This window comes from Nicotiana attenuata, unplaced genomic scaffold (assembly GCF_001879085.1).
Source record: "Nicotiana attenuata strain UT unplaced genomic scaffold, NIATTr2, whole genome shotgun sequence".
In the NCBI taxonomy this organism is placed as follows: Eukaryota; Viridiplantae; Streptophyta; class Magnoliopsida; order Solanales; family Solanaceae; genus Nicotiana; species Nicotiana attenuata.
In genome coordinates, this window is record NW_017670790.1 from 206,190 (window position 1) to 225,635 (window position 19,446).

Consider the following 19,446-nt stretch of genomic DNA (forward strand, 5'->3'; position numbering starts at 1 on the left):
CGACCTTAATGCGCCTACAGTAGCTAAAATCTCGGTGACTCTCGGAGTTCTCCAATTTCCCTAGCACAATATCTCTGTCCCCTTCGTCATTCAGCAGTTTATGAAAGTAAGTCTGTCATCTCCGCTTAAAATCTTAGCATATTCCATCAACACTCTGCCTTCCTCGTCCCTGATGGAAGATGCTTAAATTAAGCGGAGCTGGCAAACTTACTTTCATAAATTGCTGAATAACAAAGGGACAGAGATATTGTGTTAGGTGAATTAGAGCATTCCGAGAGTCACCGAGATTTTAGCTACTGTAGGCGCATTAAGGTCGAAGAGGTCGTGGGGGCTATGCGTAAGATGCGCAGGGGCAGAGGCGCAGAGCGATTGAGTCCGACGAAATTCCGGTAGAATTTTGAAAGTTGGTGAATAGAACAGAATTGGAGTGGCAACTACTCCAAATTAAATAAAAGAATAAATAAATACACTACCTTACAACTTTCAACAGATAAATTGAATTTGAGTGACTTTTGGACTACTACTGTCAAAGTGTTAAGTCAAATCTGTCCTACTTCTGTGCGAATTAGGTGAAAGCAAAGATAAATTAACTAGCATATTTTCTTTTTGAGTTTTAACATGATATTCGAAACTCATTGGACCAACTAATTCTTTATTTCGGGTCCCATTAAAACGAGTTAATATCCAATTGAAAGGTTTTCTATTCCTAGGCTCACAAGTCACACCCATATTTTTTTTATCAAGGCTTAAGAAATTCCACCTATCTAGCCACATTCTTCGGTGATAACGGCAGAGATTTATCTCCGTGCAATATGGTATATATTTGAAAGAGGTGGATAACTACCCATACTCTATTAAAAAAAGGTACACTTTTTCAACCTCTAATTCTAAAGGTCTTGAGCCGACAGGAAAAAGCTGATTTTAGGAAAACTTGCCCTTTCCAGTCCATTTTTTCTCCTAATTTGACTCTAAGTTTGGCCAAAATCCTCGATCCATAAATTTAGACCCAGAAGAAAACCCATAGTTTTGCACAAGGAACGTGCATATGGCGAAGCTCTAGTATGATATTAGATTTTATTTAAATTTTTGTTTTCTGGATATTAGATATTATTTATCTTCATTATTTCAGGCTTCTTTGCTTAATTGTTAAATATATACATTGCTACTAAGATGACAACAAGCCCGTCTAGCTCAGTTGGTAGAGCGCAAGGCTCTTAACCTTGTGGTCGTGGGTTCGAGCCCCACGGTGGGCGTTCGCTTTTTAAATTCTTTGCTTTCGAGTAGCAAGTTTAATGCATAATTTTCTCAAGAGTAAAGCTTGATTCGATGTGTTATGCGATTTTGTGGGGAAAAAAAATTCTTTACTGAAAACTTAAGTCTTCTTGACAATATAAAACACGAATTCAATGCAAGTAGTTATGTAAGGATTCCAAGTAGTCCTCTTTTAACCAAATCAAGGACAAATGTACGGAAAATAAGATTTGCAGTTTAATATATTAGTTCAAACTATCAAGCAAAGGGGTGTCTACAAAAGTGTGAAATAAAGAGAAGACCCTGACTAATAGCCCGTTTGGCCAAACTGCAAAAATAAGTGTTTTTTTCAAAAGTACTTTTGTGAGAAGCTGAGCATCAATTAGTATTTGGCCAAGCTTTAAAAAACTGCTTCTAAGTGTATTTTTCTCAAAAGTGCTTCTCAAAAAAGTGCTTTTGGAGAGAAGCTACTTTTTTCTGCTTCTCCAAAACTGTTTCTGCTTCTCCTCAAAAGCATTTTTTTTTCCTTCCAAAAGCTTGGCCAAACACCTCAATTTTTGGCCAAAAGTCTTTTGGCCACAAAAAAAAGCACTTTTGGCCAAAAAGAAGCTTGGCCAAACAGGCTATAAAACTGATAAAATGCCGTTAAACTGTTACAAAGAAAAAGATCCACTACCACTATCATGTAATACCCAAGAAGAAAAAGAAAAAAAATGAGCGCTAGTACTATTGACAACTTCTTAGCTCTTCCTTTATGATACGGACTGCTTCGGATACTCCATCCTGGATATTTGCCAAAACCAAGCAAGATGTTAAAAATGTCACTTATCTTATAATGCTAAACTAAAGTAGCAATTGAACCCACTACTTTCAGCTCAAATCACTCGTACATATGCAAGAATACTATTTAAAATATAAATATATTATAAATCACATCCATTTATGAACCTGTTAACTTTAAATCTTAGTTTTGCCTCTGGCTACAGCAGCAGCATGCAAAACATATTATAATGTAGCATTAGATTAGTTTATTTATCACCAGGAATTGATCCTACCTCATTTGACAATTTATTAGAAATCTGCAAAGCACGGGCTTTGACTTCAGAAGACTGCGCATAGTCCAGGGCCCTCACAAGCATGTTTACAGCTTCCTTGATGTAGAAATCCTCATCTTTATCTGGCACCAAATGTTCTCTTCTCAATGGCTCGGGGGCAACACCAAGCCAAAACATCCTCTCCGCCCAGTAGAATTGATCCAGCATAAATGGACACATCACCTGCCATTGTAGGAGAAGCTGAATCAATTTCCAACCTTTGACCTATACTGAACTAAAATCTTAACATCAAACCTAGTTTTGCCACGTCAGTCGGAACATTCCATGTCATCTTCTTAACAGTTACTCTATCAAAATACACTTCTGACCTTTATGCAATTATCGGTCACATGAGCTTATATATGATGGTTAATATCAACGTGGAAAGTCTCTCTACGCTTCCTTTGTCAGTTTAAACAGTTTATTATAACAAAATACTACTATGCCAAATCGCAAGCTAATTGGGGTCGGCTATATGAATCTCCATTATCTATTTTGCACCATTTAGACCAGTACCATTCCAATATGCAATAATTTAAGTTCTTTTAACACTAAAAGTTCTCTACGCATGCAAATCTCTTTAAGCAATATATCATAATTTTGCCAAAAAGCAATTGAGTAATATGATTTGATTAATGAAACCTTCTTCCTCACAGAAAGCCCACATTATCAGGGTCATTACAATAACTTCTCTGCATTAATCTTTCTCATATGTCCACTCCACAAAAATGAATATTAGTACTCCAATAATAAATGAGATAGTTGTTAAGTGAAGATTCCTCAGATTTGAAACCTTATAAAGTAAAAAAGAAAAAAATCAAGATTCTTCCTAAATATACCAAGTTTCCACACAATGAATTGCTTTAACAATTGAAATTTTTTCATGCCAATAACTAATTTATGGTCCAGATGCAGGCACTGTCTTCATAATGTCCGTCACATAAACTAAAAACCATACAAGCCATTCTGTTAAAATACCAAAATGGTTTTCCAGAAATAATAAGGGGTTGAAAGACTTCAGAGATTGCAAATAATTCCGAAAACTCAATGACGAAACAAACCTGAGGAACTCCAGCCTGTAAAGCAGCAGCAGTGGATCCACTGGGGATGTTAACACCAAAGATAGCAGCAAATTGTTAATAACAAGGCACATAATAGTTAACTCTCTCTCTCTCTCTCTCTCTCTCTCTCTCTCTCTCTCTCACACACACACACACACACACACAGGAAGAGGATAAAGAAACTTAAATGAAACACATCAAACCTTCCACCGTGATGGATTGCAGCTGCACATCTTGGAAACAGCCAGTTGTATGGAACGGAACTTGGAGAAAAATAAGCAGATATCAATTACCAGAATAACTGTATACGACATTTTAAATAGCTTCCTAACTGTTAGTTTGAATCCTAAACATGGAGTACAAAGATTTGAATCCTAAACATGGAGTATGGAGATTAATAAGTATTGAAATAACCAACAACTATTTATTATAAGAAAATGAAACATTACTTCCAGTTTTGCGCATCATTTAGAGCAAAAACATACTCCAAAAAGCATAACTGTAGACTTCTAGTTGAGTTACCAAAGACTCAAGTAGATCCAGTATAAAGAACTTACCCAGAGAAACAAAAGAGTCGACCTCCGAAAAGAGAAACTCCTTCATTACTCCAATGTGTTTGTTCTGAACAAGAGGATGCTTCCTTGGCATATGATTCAATTGCTTCTTCTAAAGGTTTATAGCCAGCTGAGAACAGAATAAATCTGCAACCCGATATGTCTAACGCAGTTCCAAGCACCCGAAGGAATGCACGAGGGTTCCTCAGGAAACCCATGCTGCAGAAGAGACAATAGACAAGTTTATGATAAGAATGTACTCAGACAACAGCACAAACAAAATTCAACTAAAGCTTGTCCTGCAGAAAAGTATACATGTCAGAAACATAAAAATGAAGGGCCACATTTATTTTCTTAGTACTAAATATCAAAGGGAAAATCCCATATATAAGGGTATGAAAATCGTAGGGAATCTTACACAGCTATGACTCTTCGCAAGGACCAACTGATCGTCTATGCTAATCGGAACTTGATTGGTGCTCCAAAGCTTTTCAGTCAAATATAAAAGTACTACTAATACGTAAGCTATTTTCAATCCCGCCAAGAACTCTAAAGTTTCTCTCGTTCCAGACTGTCATATATAGTACAATCTCCATCTGTGATACTGAGATGTTTTGGATTATTATGGACCACGCTGGGACGGTAAAGGATGATTTTAGAAGACGAAAGCAAAGATGCAGGGCATGGGATATTACTCTGCTAGCTCTTATGTGGGTTGTTTGGAGAGAGAGAAACACGAGAGCTTTTGACGGAATCGAGCTTGATTTTGAACATTTGAAGAATAGCCTCTATCTTTGATGTCGTTTTGCTGCAGCCATGAGGTTCCTATCTAGTTTTGTAGGCTCTACTTTTTTGGTATACCTCTTATATACGGGGGTAGTTCTCCCCACTCTTAATGAAATCATTTCTTGATAAAAAAGAAAAAACCATTTCTTAATAAAAACGAAAAAGTAGAATCGCTATCTGATTTGACATAAATCAAGAATTCATAGATTCACTTATCGGTATTGGATCTAATGCTGCTTTAATTATTTTGGTCATTCAAGAAGAACAGAGACACACTAAAAATGAACATAAAAAATAAATAGCATAAACTAACTTGCAGACAGGAAAAAGACCATCCATTAGTCCCTGAAAACTTAAATAGTGAAAGAAGAACAGAGCTTTGCATTAAAAAAACCTCAAATGGGACCTTACCTTCCAACTGAACTCAGTCCTATGAAAACAGGCAGCTCTTTAGCAGGAAATTCGATGAAAAACTGCAAGCCGAGGTGGGCAGAACACAGTTTGTTTTGCTTATTCAAATTCCCTGAAATACCTGATGCAGAGATTTCTGCACAGTCATTGCATGAAAACTGCCATTTCCTGGGAGGAAACCAAAAGCCACAAACCCGCACTTTTGATGGCCAATAACCTAAATAGTAAAGGTTTTCACTTATCAGCTCAATAGCAACAGAAAACCACAACAGCTTCTCAATATTGCTTCGTTAACTATCAGCTTTTGCATTGACAAAACTATCTGAGAGAGGTGGCTTAACAATCTTGTTTTCTCGTCACTTTACAAAGAATGTAGTTTGAATATCTTACATAGCCAAAGTATGGAAAATTTTGTAGCCTTAAACTCAACAGAGAACTTGTAATATAGCTGGATTTACTCTACAATAGAACAGCAAAGTGGGTTTCCACTAAAATGTACGATTACAATTTTAGAACTCAGTAGAAGAAAACAAGGCACAGATATACATTCTGAGAACCATCAACGTGTTTCCTCATAACACCATTCTTGTGATTCTGTTACCACTATTGTGTGCAAAAATCAATGGTAAAATGCAGTTTTTAAACATTCTAAGCAGTTATGCTAAAAAAGTCAAAATACCTAAACAGGCGAAATATATTTATATTACCTGCTGAATGCAAGTGAAAACTTCATTAACAGTTATGCATATAGAACAGCCAAGTCGGTTTGAATTATGAGACAACTACTAAGTATTATTTAAATCGACGACTATTAAACAATTAATTTCATATTAATCACTTTTATTAGAGAATAAGCGACTAGAAAAGAAAAAGTGATAAAAATCAGTTCCGATTAACAAAATGATTTGATCAGGAAAAGTGATTTAAGCAGGTGGAAAAAAAACAAAACAGGCCCTCAAAAGTTAAAACTTGATATTATTTTTTCAGAAAAAAAAAACGTGTCACTTGGGCCATGTCTTGAGTCTTGAAAAACCTCAAGTTATATTAAAAATAAAAGCCATATGATTTGAGCAGTTAAATTGTTGGCATTTATTCCTGTGCCTAAGGAAATGTCCACATGGAACTGTGAAGAGATGTCTAGAAATATTTCAACATAATCCATACCAGGGCATTCGACAATTTCTTTGCTAAATCCATACCTGTCATCAAGCCACTGTATGTCAGAAAGCAGTTCTTCTTTACTAAAGGTAATACAGGCACCAGGATAGTGCATGTTAGAAGAGAATATACGTATGTCAGAAAGTGCAATAGCAGTTTTCCTGTTACAATTAACAGACCATGGAAACATATAAATCAAGATGCCAATAACCTATAGTTCAAGGTTAAAATGCCAACTTGTTTTATTTGAAATACTTTGCAAAATACATCTTTACACAATTTTCCCCTGTCGCTCTGTGTAGAAAGCAACATGGTTAATGGAATACCAAATCTCAGGTAAGCTCTTTACTGGGAAGCACCTTACAAAGAATTTTTTTTAAAAACTAGTAAAGACCACATTAATTCTTTTATACACCTTTAAGATTTAGCCTATTCTTATCTTCTAGATCTCTATAGTGTTCCATGGTTTCATAGATGTTCTTTAGCTGGTACAATAATCTTACAATAGTAGAGGAGACGGGAGCCTCTCATGGTATGTCGGAAGACCAGTTACAGGGTCCTGCAATGAAATGAACAACCAGTAAATACAACAAAGCAACAAAATTAACAGAGATTCAATAGGAGTGAGCACACTCGTTGTTAACCAAAGAACCACCGATCCGAAACAGTTCAGTTTATGGGTTCAGTTTTTGGTAACTCGAATTGGCTACTGGTTTTTGTTTTACAAAATCTAGGTTCCATTCTGTTTTTAGATACCGGAAGAAACCGAAGTACCTGATCAACTGCTCAAAAAACTGAACCATGCGGATCAGTGATTGGTTTGCCCCTTTAAAGCTGAAAATTGGAACTGACTGAATTCCCACCCCAAAGCATTGATGAGAAAAGAGGGAAAATAATAGGAAAATTGTCATTGGCAGGAGTGGAGGACACACCGTAAAAGGAAAGGCACTCAGCTTCAGGTCCAAACTTCTCCATGAGCCCCACTCATCAGCGAAAAGTGGCCACATCCAATGGATGACATCATTCCAGCCAACCTACTATCAGCAAGTATGCAAAAGCCTTAACTCATACAATCACTGTCTTAAGTCAGGGCCAAAAAGACTAAAATGCAGTGGGAAGGACCTTATACAACATTGACAACATTACGGGCTTGAAACAAAGTTAAAGACTAGTTAGCAGGTATTAGCATAACTGCAGAAGCTTATACCAAGTGTACGAAGTAAGGAGAATTTACTAGAATCACAGCCATAAGACCATGTTTTAACAACACTTGAACAGTTTAAATGAAGAATGGAACTGATTTTTCAAAAGAAAACCAGCAAAGCGATATACCAAGTGGCTACATAATTCATCAAATACCTTGTGACTGGGAGCTTCCTGGAGATACTTATATAAATCTGGAAGTTCTTTCCTAAATTGCCGTTCAAATGATGAAGGAGCACTACATTGCATGAGACGAAGAGCTGAAAGTCAGAAAAGTAAGTAATACGGCTTCTGCATTAATACCCAACCAAAGCCTCCAGACGCTAGAGGATTTTCAAATGCCTAAGATGCTTCAGTATGAACAGATGAAGATGTGAAATTTTACGCATAAGTGACATATTCATCAATTTAAATGTTTGCATTCCTCTCCAGGTTCCTAGACAGGTATACCTACTAGTTGGAAAGAAAGTAACTGGTATGTCCAGAACCATGAAGTTCGTGAAGAGATGTTAATCACGTTCATTGCCATAGGATGCAAGTCCATAGTTTTCCAATTAACCATTTGAAGGGTCATAAATTGTCGTAACTTGGAATACATACTTGAAGAACAGAGGTGAAGACAATACGATTGTTATCAAAAGAAAAGGAATTAAGAAAGTTTCTCTTGCTACCTATAAGGCACAACATAAGGAGCAACCACAATGCAACGGATCTGAAAAAGCTCTGCAAGACTCCAACCTTCCTGAAGTCAAGTTATAGAAATAAAGAAAAGAAAGCGTTGTGACTTTCACAATGTGAACAACTCAAACTCTCACAGTTTAATGTTCATCCAACAATTCTGTTTATTTATATTTTTGCAAAATTTCACTCCGATAATATATCATTTAAATCTGTCCGATTCTTTTTCCACCCTACTTCCCATTTCTTCTCCACTTTTTAACACCATAGGAACTCATCCTGTTGACAATGACTTTACTTTCCTCATATCAATTATCATTGAGAGCAACCCACACCCTCGTCCCTCCCCTCCAGCTCGACCTCCCCCCTCCCCTCCTCAAACTTTCCAGCATTACTGGTAAGGGGATATATTCTCCAAGCTCATCTTATAAATGTAATAAAATTCTACTCTCCAAAAATAAAAATTAAAAGGGATGAAGAACATTTAAAAGCCCAGAGAATTTACCAGAGCAAAGAAATTGATAGCAATAAGATCACCCTCCACATTTGGGACATCTCCAAAGATATCCTCAAAGATCAAAGTACACTCATGCCTATGATTCTGGGTAATTTCCCTTTTGTGGGCAGAAAAAGTTACCTCCGTTGAACCTGACCGTAAAATTACCAATAAGATCGTGTGAATTTACTGAAATTTGTTCTCATATTTGTATGTAAGTTGTTACTGAAAATGATTTATCCAAGCAATAGGCTGAGGAACATGCAATAATTGACTCACAGAGATTAGGACAAGGAAAAACATTATCAAGCTGACGAAAAGTAACATACCATAATGTTCAAGAGGCGAAACGGCAGGTGGTGATGAAACTGGAATATACATAACTTGATTTGCTCTCAAGTGCACCCTCAAGTTCTGTCATGAAAAAATAAAGAAAGAAATAAAAGAATACTCTAAAGCATTCAGTGTCAACTTTCTGAAATTTCACATAATTTATGCTAAAAGAAAAAAGGAATTTGGCTGTGCTATCCAGCCTAAAGGTTCCTTAAAAGGCCAAAATTATCAAGGTTTATTTCAGGGCATGCTGATCTCAAAATAGATCAAAATGTGGGCTGGGCAATAAAAATAACATGCAAAGAAGAAAAATAACATGCCAAAAGCTCTCTGCTTAAAATTGTGACAAAAGCAACAGATTAGAACTGTTCTGCTTTTGATTTTGTTAGCTCCATGCACATAGACTAGTTTTTTGTCATCTAGAGCTAACATTCTAAATAGATTAGTTTAGTCTGTTATTTTTGTAACTTGTTAGCTTCCTGCTATAGCACAGACAAATATGATGAAGCTAACAACACCTCTTTTGTAAACTTTGCATCTTCTTGATGCCAACAATGAATCTACTTGCCAAAAAAAAACCTTCCACTTTTGCTAACCTCATGAGCTGAATGAGTTACAAAAACCACTTGATATTGTTCCTGATCACTAGCAAAGGCTGCAGCAATGGCCTGTTCATCAAGGCATTTTTATAAAAATATATCCCAGTTCATGGAACAAGGAAAATAATAGCTCTATACAAGTAATTTTATGGTTCATGCAAAAATTCTAATTAAATTCCAACTAATAATGACAATGCAGAAGGGAATATACAAGGCCTCCGAACGAAATTCGACTCCAGTGCCAGTACAGCAAAAAATTCAGAAAGAAACTAAATGAACTTGGAAGGGGAGCCTTCGCGTATCCGGTAAAGTTGCTGCCATGTGCCCAGGAGGTCACGGGTTCGAGCCATGGAAACAGCCTCTTGCAGAAATGCAGGGTAAGGTTACGTACAGTAGACCCTTGTGGTCCGGACCTTCCCCGGACCCCGCGCATGGCGGGAGCTTAGCGCACCGGACTGCCCTTTTTTTTAAAAAAAAAAACTAAATGAACTTGGATATAGTTTACAACTCATTTTAAGATCTAAATAGTGTTGCATATCTTCTCTATTATATGGTAAACAAACATTGTCTAAAAAGCACACCACTTGCAGATCCACTTATCAGGAAATCTCTTATACGTCTAATCAGTTGAACTGGAAATTAATTAGTCATGTCCTGTCAGTTTATACGGTTCTGGCATAATTCAGGTTCCCATCAAACATAGCTCTGAATGCGTCCCACAGTTCTCGACATTATTATTGCACATTTTGAGGGTGAAGATCTCCAGAGATACTGGCCAATTGACTTTTGCTTAGGTATTTGCAATTTTCTAAGTCTTTTTCCACTCCAAATGCAAAGTGAGTTACTCTCTCTATGGCATTTTCTTTTGTTGCCTAAATGCTCTTTATTTTTCCAATGATAAAATCCGTTAACCTTGCAGCATACTCAATGTGTATATGCTAGAACACAAGATCTTCTGTTTTATAACCAAATTAGAAACACTATTACATCTGAAATAAAGTTTGGTTTTAACATCAGAATTATGTTTTCTCATCTAGTTCACACGGTTTATTCATAGTCTCACAGAATGTAGCTATCAGAAATAAAGTTTAGAAGCATCCAATTGAAAGAGAACTAGTCATCTTTCTCTCCAAATTCAAAAGCCGCAATTCCTGCCACTCCGGGAAGCAAAAAAGATACTTAAGTTGCTTTGAAATCATTTTCCATTACTTGGCTACCTTGCATTCTCGAAATTCTTTCATCACAGCAAAATATTCACACTATTTATGAGTTTGTCATTCTTTTTCCTACCAATATCTCAACTCCTACTCCATATCACTTGTTTCAACGACCATCCAATTGTTATCTATCTTGATTATTAAAAGTATCAGCACGATACCGTTCTCGTCCCCAATCCTCACTTTCAATAGCTATCAAGTGTCACTAAAAACACTAGAAATAATCTTTAAAACAGTTTTCTAATTAAGAAAGTAGCAAATCGTTGTTTGCAGACATGGACAGCGTCAGGGGCAAAATATAATTTCAATATAGAATGTAAGATAAACTTCCAATTAGTTGCAATAACAAAATCAATGACAGCGTGAGAATATTAGAGCATAATACACACACAAATGTAAAGAGACAAAGGGAGAGGAGGAGGAAAGTTACGGCAACAGGGTAAACATCGCCTTTAGTTCCAAAAGCCATGAAAACAGCCCTTGGTTTGCTCTTCATCTTGCTTGCTTTTGCCCACCAATTCGATTCCTCAAATGAAAACTCCCAGCTTCGTTGCCTTAATATGAGGAGAATATTCTGTGGCAGTCAGCCAGTCACATGAAAAAGCAATTTGTAAGTTCGAACTGCAGCAATCGGAATGCACTGATTTATAAGTCGCATTGCAATTTGCGATGTACAAGTCGTATTACACTGCGATCTATAAGTCGCATTTGGCTTGTCAACCCCTCCACAATCCTCGATTTTTCCGTTCTGTATTCCCGTTTTGGACTTCCTTTCATTTAAATTTTTTTTAAAAAAAAAATTAACTCTTCATTTATAATTTTTTTCCAAAAATGTAATTTGTCATTTATAAATCTCTCATAGAGCGTATCTATTCTATTCTATCTATATAGAATAGCAAAGGCAAAACAATATTAGAATGCCAAGTGGCACAACCACAATTCAACAAGTATTAAATTTTAGGACAAACTTCCAATACATTTGGAAATTCAAAATAGTTTAAAACAGAAAATAATTTAAATTTTTTTAAACCTTCCCACTTAACTACAACATGGACTCCCACGTTGGATTCAAACTCTTTTTGGGCATTTTTAAAATTTTTCAAGTGGCACAACCACAATTAAACAAGTGTTAAATTTTAGGACAAACTTCCAATACATTTGGAAATTCAAAATAATTTAAAACAGAAAATAATTTGAATTTTTTTAAACTTTCCCACTTAACTACAACATGGACTCCCACGTTGGATTCAAACTCTTTTTGGGCATTTTTAATTTTTTTTTACTAAACCTTAAAATAAAAAAATAAAAATTACCCCAAGTCTAAATCATTAAATTTACTTTTTCAGACGTTGCGAGAATGTAGTGAAATACTTTTTAAAAATGAATTTACATATTTGATATTGTACTTTTTAAAATTATTTATTAAACCTGAAAATTCAAGAACATAACAAGTACTCCAAGTCTAACTTATTAAATATACTTTCTCAGACGTTGCGAGAATGTGGTGAAATAGTTTTAAAAAATTATAGTACATATTTGATATTGTATCTTATCATCTAAAAGACAACACGATAAGCTTAATAGCCTGTTTGGGGGTTTGTGTTCATTTTCCCTTAAAAAAATTTATTTTGCATTACCCCAAAATCTCCCACGTTTATAAATGTCCCACGTTTGTTGGAAATGGGAGAAATTTATTCGTTCAGTTACTTTATTTTTATAAAACTTGGCAATTACGAATAAATAAAAACTTCCTTCCATTGTTGGAATCGGCAATTTTTACAATTTATTTACGAAAAAAAATCTATATATTATTAAAACGAGAGGAAAAGCCTTCACATGTCATTATCAATTCACATAAAATAAAATATATAATAATAAAATAATCACAACAAACACAGTAAAGAATGTAAAAATTAAAACTTAATATTGAAAATAATTCTATATTTTCTATCTATATATATAATAGGAGAGGCAAAACAAGGATAGGATGATAAGTGTCATGACCAGGAAAATTCTTGTCACGGCCCGGATTTTCCACCTTCGGGAGTCGTGATGGCGCCTACTAATAGGAGCTAGGCAAGCCAATTAATTTAATACCTCTCTTGACAACATCAACAATATAAAGAAAGACGAGACAATTAATATAAAAGCGGAAGTCTCAAAACATAAATAACTAAAACCAAGTGCGGAAGCTCAAATACATCTCTACCCAGATCTGGTGTCACTAACTCACGAACTTCTACAGAATGCTAAATACAAAGTCTGAATAAAAACACAGTACTGTCTGATCCGATACAAAGGAAATCAAACGAAAAACAAGGATAAGAGAGACTCCGGGCCATGCGGACGTCAGCAAGGCTACCTCGAAAATCTCTGGACTAAAGTCAGCTCCCAATGCTCCTACTGCTGTCCAAAAGCTCCTGCTCCGGTACTGTGATCTGTGCAAAAAGATGCACAGAGTGTAGCATCAGCACAACCGACCCCATGTGCTGGTAAGTGCCTGGCCTAACCCCGGCGAAGTAGTGACGAGGCTAGACAGGACTACCAATCAACCTGTGCAGATATATATATATATATATATATATAAAAACACTACAAAAATAACAGCGGAAAGTAATAATTAAGATTGGGAGGGGAACATGCTTTTAGGAGTAACAGATAAAATAGAACGGTAGGAATAAATAAGGAAAACTACAACTAATCTCTTCTAACACAGAATACGTGGTCGGCGTGCCACACGGTCCCATTTCATGATATATAAGTGGTCGGCGTGTCACACGATCCCGTTTCATAATATATAAGTGGTCAGCGTGCCACACGATCCCATTTCATAATATATAAGTGGTCGGCGTGCCACACGATCCCATTTCATAATATATAAGTGGTCGGTGTGCCACACGAACCCATTTCATAATATATAAGTGGTCGGCGTGCCATACGATCCCATTTCATAATATATATATATATATATATGGGTTCCCGGCAAGGGAACAAGTATCAATTCAACTATCCCGGCGAGGGAGAATACAAGTAAACAGCCAGTTCCCGGCAAGGGAATAATTACATCTCTTTCTCTTTCGTTCATTTCTTACTTCCTAACCAAGTCATAATTCGAGCCAACTCTCCAAGGAGTTTACAAGTCATATTTCCACTTCATACTGTTCACATTATATAGCAACCATCAATTAAACAAGGAAGAGTCACTACAGAATCCCAAATAAGCACAAATAAGGACTCACAGTCATGCTAGATACCGGTGTATAGATACTCGTCACCATGCCTATACACCGTACTCCACATTTAGCAATTAGCAAATAATACTCTAATCATATTCCCTCAAGCAAAAGTTAGATCAAACACTTACCTCGAATGCTCCAAACTCAACTCAAGCCTCTAGTATAGCTTTAACCCTCGAATTCGGCTCCAACTCAGGCAAATCTATGAAATAATGACTTTACAATATTAATAATAGCTAAACAAACTAAACCCAATGCCTAAATATGAATTTCTAAGCCTTCTCCCCAAAATTCCAAAAACCGACCCCGGGCCTGCTTGGTCGAAACACGAGGTTCGAACCAATTTCATATCGCCCATTCCCCCACGAGCCCGGATATACAATTTGTTTTCAAATTCGACCCCAAAACGAGGTCTAAATCAAAGGAAATTGAAACGCCCTAATTCTACCCAATTTCACCCTAATCTATGGGGTTTAAGCTTAGGAATTCACTAATTAATGAAGAAAAATGAAGGAAATAAGTGGGAAATCACTAACCCAAGTGGTCTTGAAGAAATGGGGGCTTCAATGGACTCCTAGAGCTTGGGGAAGAAGAGAATTCGTGAGAATATTGAACAATCCCGTATGCACTGTTTCTGATCTTTTAAAAAAAAAATCACTGCACGATTTTGTTCTATGCGTTCGCGACATGGGGGTCGCGTTCGCGATGAATAGGGGCAGAAGGCATCGCGTTCGCATGGGAGTGCTGCGAACGCGAAGAGTAAAAATAATGGGGGTCCAAGGCTTGCTCTACGCGAACGCGTGAGTGGTACGCGAATGCGTTGAAGGAAAGGGGGTTGGGGTCCTGGGATGGCCTACGCGAACGCGTAAGAGGAGACACGAACGCGATGGAGGAAGGATTGAAACTACGTGAACGCGGGGACTGTTCCGCGAACGCAAAGAAGGGGGAGCCCAAGGGTACGCGAATGCGAGCTGAAGGCCGCGAACGCGAAGAAGAAAAGTACTGTTCACCTGTTGCAGAAAATCTGCAATTTTTCCTAAGTCCAAAACCACCCCGAACACCTCCGAAAACACTCCCGAGCCCTCGGGGCTTCTAACCAAACATACACAATAACTCAACGACATCCTACGAACTTAACCGTGCGATCAAATCACCAAAATAACATAATAAACGAGGAATCAAACCTCAAAATCATCACTTTTTCTTCAAACTTCATAAACTTTCATTTTTAGATATTTAGGTCCGAAACACGTCAAATGACGTCCGATTTCAACCAAATTTCACAGAAACGTCTTAAATCACATATAAGACCTGTACCGGGCGCCGGAATCAAAATACGGGCCCGATACCAACACGTTCTAATCAATTTTTATTTCAAATTTCCATATAAATTCCAGAAAAACAATTTCCTTTAAAAAATTCATTTCTTGGGCTCAGGACCTCGGATTTCAATTCCGGGCATACGCCCGAGTCCCATATTTTTCTATGGACCCTCCGGGACCGTCTAATCATGGGTCCGTGTCCGTTTACCCAAAATATTGACCAAAGTCAACTTTATTCATATTAATATCAAAATTCATCAATTTTTACACAGAATTCATATTTAAGCTTTCCGGCTACGCACCCGGACTGCGCGCGCAAATCGAGGCAAGTCTAAATGAGGTTTTCAAGGCCTCGGAGACACAGAATGAGTGAGAAAACAGGTGATGACCCTTTGGGTCGTCACATTCTCCACCTCTAAAACAACCGTTCGTCCTCGAACAGAAAAAGGAAAGAAGTACCTAAGTCGGGAAATAGATAAGGATAATGGCTCCGCATATCAGACTCGGACTCCCAGGTCGATGCCTCAGGAGGCTGACCTCTCCACTGGACACGCACTGAAGGAAAACTCTTCGACCTCAACTGTCGAACTTGCCGGTCAAGAATAGCTACCGGCTCCTCCTCATAAGACAGATCCTTGTCCAACTGGACAGTGCTGAAATCTAACACGTGGGCTGGATCGCCGTGATACCTCCGAAGCATGGACACATGAAAAACTGGATGCACGGCTGACAAGCTAGGCGGCAAGGCAAGCCTATAAGCCACCTCTCCCACACGGTCGAGAATCTCAAATGGGCCAATGAACCTAGGGCTAAGCTTGCCCTTCTTCCCAAATCTCATCACGCCCTTCATAGGCGACACTCGGAGCAATACTCGCTCACCAACCATGAAAGCTACATCTCGAGCCTTATGATCTGCATAACTCTTTTGCCGCGACTGAGCCGAACGAAGCCTGTCCTAAATGATCTTGACCTTATCCAAGGCCTCCTGAACTAAATCTGTACCCAATAACCGAGCCTCTCCCGGCTCAAACCACCCAGCCGGAGATCGACACCGTCTCCCATACAACGCCTCATAAGGAGCCATCTGAATGCTGGACCGGTAGCTGTTGTTGTAGGCAAACTCCGCTAAAGGCAAGAACTGATCCCACGAACCTCCAAAGTCAATAACACAAGCTCGGAGCATGTCCTCCAATATCTAAATAGTCCGCTCTGACTGTCCGTCCGTCTGAGGATGGAATGTTGTGCTCAACTCAACCTGGGTGCCCAACTCTCGCTGAACTGCTCTCCAGAAGCGCGAGGTAAACTGCGTACCCCGGTCCGAAATGATAGATACCGGCACCCCATGAAGGCGAACAATCTCTCTGATGTAGATCTCATTTAACCTCTCGGATGAATAAGAGACTGCCACAGGAATGAAATGTGCTGACTTGGTCAGCCTATCAACAATAACCCATATCGCATCGAACTTCTTCCGAGTCAATGGAAGTCCAATAAAAAAATCCATAGTAATCCTCTCCCACTTCCACTCGGGAAGCTCAATCCTCTAAAACAATCCACCAGGACTCTGATGCTCATACTTAACCTGCTGACAGTTCGAACATCGAGCCACATATGCAACAATATCCTTCTTCATCCTACGCCACCAATAATGCTGCCTCAGATCCTGATACATCTTCGCGGCGCCCGGGTGAATAGAATACCGAGAACTATGGGCCTACGCTAAGATCAACTCTCGAATCCCATCGACATTGGGCACACAAACTCGCCCCTGCAATCTCAAAACACCATCATCATCTAAGGTCACCTTCGTGGCACCTCCATGCTGCACCGTGTCTCTCAGGACACACAAATGGGGATCATCAAACTGCCGATCACGGATACGCTCCAATAATGAAGAACGAGCGATCGTGCAAGCTAACACTCTGCTAGGCTCAGAAATGTCCAACCTCACAAATCGATTGGCCAAGGACTAAATACCAAAGCAAGCGGTCTCTGGCTGACCGGAATATAAGCAAGACTACCCATGCTGGCGGACTTCCTACTCAATGCATCGGCCACCATATTGGCTCTCCCCGGGTGATACAAAATAGTAACATCATAATCTTTCAATAACTCCAACCACCTCCTCTGCCTCAAGTTCAACTCCTTCTGCTTGAATAAGTACCGAAGACTCTTGTGATCACTGTACACCTCACACGTCACGCCATATAGATAATGCCTCCAAATCTTCAGAGCATGAACAATGGATGCCAACTCTAGATCATGAACCGGATAATTCTTCTTGTGGATCTTCAACTGCCTCGAAGCATAGGCTATGGCTCTGCCATCCTGGATCAATACTGCACCAAGCCCAATACGGGAAGCATCACAATAGACTGTATAAGGCCCTGAGCCTGAGGGCAAAACCAATATCGGTGCCGTAGTCAGAGCTGACTTGAGCTTCTGAAAGCTCGCCTCACACTCATCTGACCATCTGAACTGGGCCCCCTTCTGGGTCAATCTGGTCATCGGGGCTGCGATAGATGAAAAACCCTCCACGAACCGACGGTAATAACCTGCTAACCCCAAGAAACTCCGAATCTCGGTAGCTGATGCTGGTCGAGGCCAGTTCTTGACTGCCTCAATCTTCTTTGGGTCCACCTGAATACCCTCAGCTGATACGACGTGACCCGGAAATGCAACCGAACTCAACCAGAACTCACACTTGGAGCACTTGGCATATAACTGACTATCCCTCAGAGTCTGAAGAACCACCCTAAGGTGCTGCTCGTGCTCCTCCGGGCTGCGGGAGTACACCAAAATATCATCAATAAAAACTATCACGAACATGTCCAAATATAGCCTGAACACTCGGTTCATCAACTCTATGAATGCTGCTGGGGCATTGGTCAACCCAAATGACATGACCAAAAACTTGTAATGCCCATACCGAGTGCGGAATGCTGTCTTAGGGACATCAGACACACTAATCCTCAGCTGGTGGTAGCCAGATCTCAAGTCTATCTTTGAAAATACCCTTGCACCCTGAAGCTGGTCGAACAAATCATCAATCCTCGGTAGTGGATACTTGTTCTTAATCGTCACTTTGTTTAATTGCCCGTAATCAATGCACATCCTCATCGAACCATCCTTTTTCTTCACAAATAACACCGGCGCACCCCAAGGAGAAACACTGGGTCTAATGAAACCCTTCTCCAACAAGTCCTGCAACTGATCCTTTAACTCTTTCAACTCTGGTGGGGCCATGCGATACGGCAGAATGGAAATGGGCTAGGTGCCCGGAGCCAGATCAATACAGAAATCAATATCCTTGTCGGGCGGCATACCCGGCAGGTCTGAAGGGAAAACCTCGGGGAACTCCCGAACAATAAGAACAGACTCAATAGGAGGGACCTCTGCGCTGGAATCGCGAACATATGCCAGATAAGCTAAACACCCCTTCTCGACCATGCGTCGAGCCTTCACATATGAAATAACACTACGGGTGGCATGACCTGGGGTCCCTCTCCACTCCAATCGGGGCAATTCTGGCAAAGCCAAGGTCACGATCTTGGCGTGACAATCCAAGATAGCATGATACGGGGACAACCAATCCATCCCTAATATAACATCGAAATCCACCATGTCTAAGAGCAATAAATCAACACGGGTCTCAAGACCCTCAAACACTACCACACAGGAACGATGAACTCGGTCGACCACTATAGAATCACCCACTGGTGTAGATACATATACAGGAACACCCAAGGCATCACTAGGCATAACCAAGTAGGGTGCAAAATAGGACGACATATATGAATACGTAGACCCAGGGTCAAATAGCACTGAAGCATCCCTATCACAGACCAGAATAGTACCTGTAATGACTGCATCTGAAGACTCAGCCTCTGGCCTGGCTGGAAGAGCATAACACCGGGGCTGGGCCCCACCTCCCTGAACCATATCTCTAGGACGATCGGCTGCTGGCTGGCCTCTACCTCTGGCGGTCCGAGCTCCACCTCTATGATCTCTACCTCCACCTCTATGGCCTCTACCCCCTCTCTAGCT

General features: G+C 39.2%; 1 protein-coding gene and 1 non-coding gene across 5 annotated transcripts; one reads left to right on the forward strand and one right to left on the reverse strand.

Annotated features, from left to right (window-relative positions):
• The first annotated feature begins 1,180 nt into the window (after positions 1-1,180).
• On the forward strand, positions 1,181-1,253 carry TRNAK-CUU. Its single transcript has one exon. It is a non-coding gene; the product is annotated as a tRNA-Lys (tRNA).
• Positions 1,254-1,861: 608 nt separating this feature from the next.
• Positions 1,862-11,587, reverse strand: LOC109243347 (UDP-sugar-dependent glycosyltransferase 52). 4 transcript variants are annotated; one of them, XM_019410259.1, is made up of 15 exons: positions 11,272-11,587; positions 9,622-9,693; positions 9,022-9,106; positions 8,702-8,844; positions 8,190-8,260; positions 7,675-7,756; positions 7,248-7,349; positions 6,819-6,874; positions 6,322-6,356; positions 5,158-5,374; positions 3,964-4,179; positions 3,610-3,669; positions 3,407-3,446; positions 2,307-2,528; positions 1,862-2,034 (listed from the first exon to the last, which is right to left on the reverse strand). In XM_019410259.1, the coding sequence occupies exons 1-15, from the start codon at positions 11,335-11,337 to the stop codon at positions 1,978-1,980; spliced, it is 1,524 nt and encodes a 507-aa protein (XP_019265804.1). In that variant the 5' UTR covers positions 11,338-11,587; the 3' UTR covers positions 1,862-1,977. The 4 variants fall into 4 exon arrangements, with proteins under 4 accessions (XP_019265804.1, XP_019265803.1, XP_019265807.1 ...); XM_019410258.1 differs by having other exon boundaries at positions 6,322-6,476; XM_019410260.1 differs by lacking the exon at positions 1,862-2,034 and having other exon boundaries at positions 2,443-2,528; positions 3,407-3,421; positions 6,322-6,476.
• Positions 11,588-19,446: the final 7,859 nt, after the last annotated feature.